We start from the raw sequence: 3,917 nt of genomic DNA, 5'->3' as shown, positions 1-3,917 counted from the left end.
TATATATATATATATATATATATATATGTACACATACATATATAAGTGAATAAATAACAACAGACGTATAATGTGTCATTTCACTACAGCTGTTTCCAACAAATTTCTAATTGATTAATGGGTATATTACATCATTAGAAAAAAATCCGTTTTCACCAAGTGAATACATGAACCACAACATTCAAAACCATTCAAAATTCAATGGGATGTATATGTTCATGATTCTATGACTCTTGCTGGCTGTTAGTCATATATATAATCTTAATGTAATTAATGTAAAATGTAATACTTAATTACATTTTCTAATGATGTAATGTACTCATTACATATTCGTACCCTACAAATCATCATGATATCTGGGATTATAAAGGAATCTGCCAGATCTTCTTAAGATTTAGAGAATGATGAACAAAAGGAGATGCTCTCCTTCACCACATTGCTACCAAGAGGGTGGCTGATCAGAATTTATTCTAAATTAAAAAGAGAACAAGAACATACATACACATGTATACATGCATGCACACACACACACACATATGTACATATATATATGTGTGTGGGTGTGCTCACAAGATATAGAAAACATATTCAATATGTTTGTAGAAAAACAAATTGGTCAGGAGAGAAATTATCTAGAAAGATATTAGTCAACTTCATATTAACAGAATGATATATTTTATGAAAGATATGCCAAACCATACTAATTTTTTAAAACCTTATTTTAATTTTATAATCATAATAACAAATTATAAAACAGAACATATTTTCAATTCATTTTCAGACTATCGGTTTTTTAATAAGAAAATAAATGTAATTATAAGAAAACATGTATTTAATTATTAGAAAAATAAATGTTATTACAGGAAAGTATGTGTGTGAAATCTATATTATTTAGTATGACAAAGAATGCAGAAGTTGCAGCTTCATAAAGCTAGTAGTTTTGGGAATTTACATTTTAGATTCCTTGCATGGCTGTGTGGTTTGGATATTTGCTTCCCTCTCACATGGTTTCAAGTTCAGTCCCACCTTATGGTTTATGGAACCTTGGATATGTGTCTTCCAATGTAGCCTTGAGCTGACCAAAGTCTTCTGAATGGATTTGGTAGATGGAAACTAGAAGAAACCCTTTATATATACATCCATTCATCCATCCAGTCATATGTATAAATATATATGTGTGTGTGTATGTGTGTGTATGTGTGTGTGTGTGTGCGTGTGTATATATGTGCATGTACACATGTGTGTGTGATATATATATATATATATATATATATATACATGCATATATATGTAAATAGATTTATGTATCTATGTAAATATATATATGTATATATACATCCAGTCAATGAAGAAGAAAAAGATGTATATGTATATATGTATATATGTATGTATGTATGTATATATATATGTATATATATGTATGTATGTATGTATGCATGTATGTTTGTATGTATGTATGTATGTATGTATGTATGTATGTATGTATGTATGTATGTATGTATGTGTGTGTGTGTGTTTGTGTCTCCTTGCCTTAACATCATATGATAGTTGTGAATCTCAAAGCAGTATTGGGATTCTTTTCCAATCTTTTGTGGAAGCATTGGCCATAGAACATCTGCATCATTACTTTCTATGTGGTCCATGCACACATGAAAAAGTAGATGTAAATGATAAGGAGGATAGTAGCATCTTTTCCTGTTTTTAAGTATTTTTAGTACCGTGAACCTCCATAACAGCAATAAGCAACAATGAAACCAGAATGTCTTTCTATACTCTCTAGAAGAATATTTTGATAACTGACTGAGAAAGTTATAGCTACTTCTCTGGCCATCGATTGAAAACACAAATTACTATTTTCTGAATTGACATTTGATTTTTAATCTATTTAATGTAAACATATTAAATATTATTTTATGTACAATTACAATTTCTAATTGTTTTTACATATTTCTTTAAAAAATATTGATATTTTAGATGAATAACTTTGCTTCTTCTTCAAATAATACATTCTGTATTAATTTGTCTTTTAGTCAATTCACCTTCACATGATACGTATTTTTGCAAAATACAGTTCCCACTCCAAATGTATGTATGCATGCAGTTATGTATGTATGTATGTATGTATGTGTGGGTGTGAGTGAGTGTGGGTGTGTATACGTGCATGTGTGTGTGTTACATTTAAATGCATTCAGTATAATTGATAATATAAATAATTTTAAATGAAGAACCAAATAAATCAAATAAATATTGTAAGGATAAAAAATTGAGGTTGATAAACCATCTCAATGACGGAATCCACAGATATTGAATGACAATTATATTTGACCATTGAATATGAGATATCTTACTAACACACAGAAATTACACATTACAAAGAAATCCTACTTCCTCTGCACACCATAAAATACAAAGAAAGTAAAGTACATATAACTTAAGACCAGGATGTTTGGCTTTGATGCAGGTGATCCCAGCTTTGAGGTTTATGAAGTTGAGAATAAGATAAGGTGCAGATAGTTTTGATTCTGATAAGCTATTTGAGCTGAGATTGAAATAAGGTTAAGTTATGTGATTTTGATTAATCTGATCCATACTTTGTTGCAAATCTGATCTGAGATGTTGATGCATTTCATTCCAGCTTACAATGATCCTCTGATATGAAAACAAAATTAAATTTAGAATATTTGGTTTGGATAAAGATGGTTGCATTTTTTTTATATTTGTCATTCGTTAACTAAGATCTCAGTATTGTTTTGAATTCTACCACATGCAAAAAAAATAATAAGAGAAAAACCAAAAAGAAGCGAAAAAGAAATGTATAGAACTTTGTAAAGAAATTAATCTTTCTGATAAGAATTATGATCTACATAATGCCAGATGAGAACTATAAAACGCAAGTTATTATCAATCCATTTAACAAGCTTTATTGGAAGAGCAAGATTAGGTTACAATATTTTATTCAAATACTGCTGATCATATCTTTAATTCACCATCTGAAATCAAGATAAAGTTTGGATATTTGCTTCTGATATAATTGCTCATCTGAGCTGAGAATAAGATAAAATGATATTTGCTCCTGTTACAGTTGATCACAACAATAATGTATCAGCTTGATACGATATTTGAGCAACAAACAGAGTTGATCCCAGATTTAATTGGTCATCTATATGAATGCTGATAAACTGAGTTCTTGAGTTAAATTTTGAAGTGTGCCATACAGAAATGAAATAAAATCCAGGTAGAAACTATTATTCTAACACGTCACGAATAACCTTTTCAGATTTAAATTTACTACTGTTTTTTTGTTTTTTTGCCTCTGACAATGAGCAAAGAGAATTATATTTGTATAAGAAATGTAAACAATTTCTCTAACAGAAAAGATGCTATTTTTCTTTTGTATTTTAATAAATATGAGAATAATAAATGATGTAGCAAACATTATATTTTCTGAAATAGAATAATGAAAACGAAAATTGTAAAGAGAAAGAAAAGCATATATCACAGTCAGAGACTCAGATCTTGGAAACAGAAACTGCTTCTGAAATAATAGAAGCAAATTTTTTCTTTGTTTTATGCATTAAAAAAATATTTGTTTTACTCACCATTATCCGACATAAATCCACCAGTAAGGCACAGAATTAACACAGTCCATTGGTTTAGCCTTTCTTCAAAATGGTGCATTTTCTATGTAATGGAAGAAAGAAATGAAAAATATAATACCGATTATACATATGTGAATGTAAAGAAATAAATATTAAAGAAAAGAAAAGAAAACTGAATGCGGCAAATTTAAATTCATTCTTGATACCATTCAAAGATATACAATAATAATAGTTTTCTTATTTAATGTAGCAAAAGAAAAATAGAAACTGAAAATATGCATACAGTTTATAAGATTTTATATATATATATATATATAT

At 28.3% G+C, this 3,917-nt stretch overlaps 1 protein-coding gene across 14 annotated transcripts in view; it reads right to left on the bottom strand.

Annotated features, from left to right (window-relative positions):
* LOC106869227 (dorsal-ventral patterning tolloid-like protein 1) overlaps positions 1 to 3,917 on the bottom strand; it is a 1,100,309-nt gene that overhangs the window by 846,159 nt on the left and 250,233 nt on the right. For all 14 annotated transcript variants that reach the window (XM_052971032.1, XM_052971029.1, XM_052971039.1 and 11 more), the window contains one exon: positions 3,600 to 3,681. In XM_052971032.1, the coding sequence (XP_052826992.1) occupies positions 3,600 to 3,678 (79 nt within the window). In that variant the 5' untranslated portion in view covers positions 3,679 to 3,681. The remainder of the gene's footprint in view (positions 1 to 3,599; positions 3,682 to 3,917) is intronic.

Source organism: Octopus bimaculoides, chromosome 10 (genome assembly GCF_001194135.2).
Source record: "Octopus bimaculoides isolate UCB-OBI-ISO-001 chromosome 10, ASM119413v2, whole genome shotgun sequence".
Taxonomy (NCBI): domain Eukaryota; kingdom Metazoa; phylum Mollusca; class Cephalopoda; order Octopoda; family Octopodidae; genus Octopus; species Octopus bimaculoides.
This window is presented reverse-complemented; position numbering and strand designations above follow the sequence as displayed.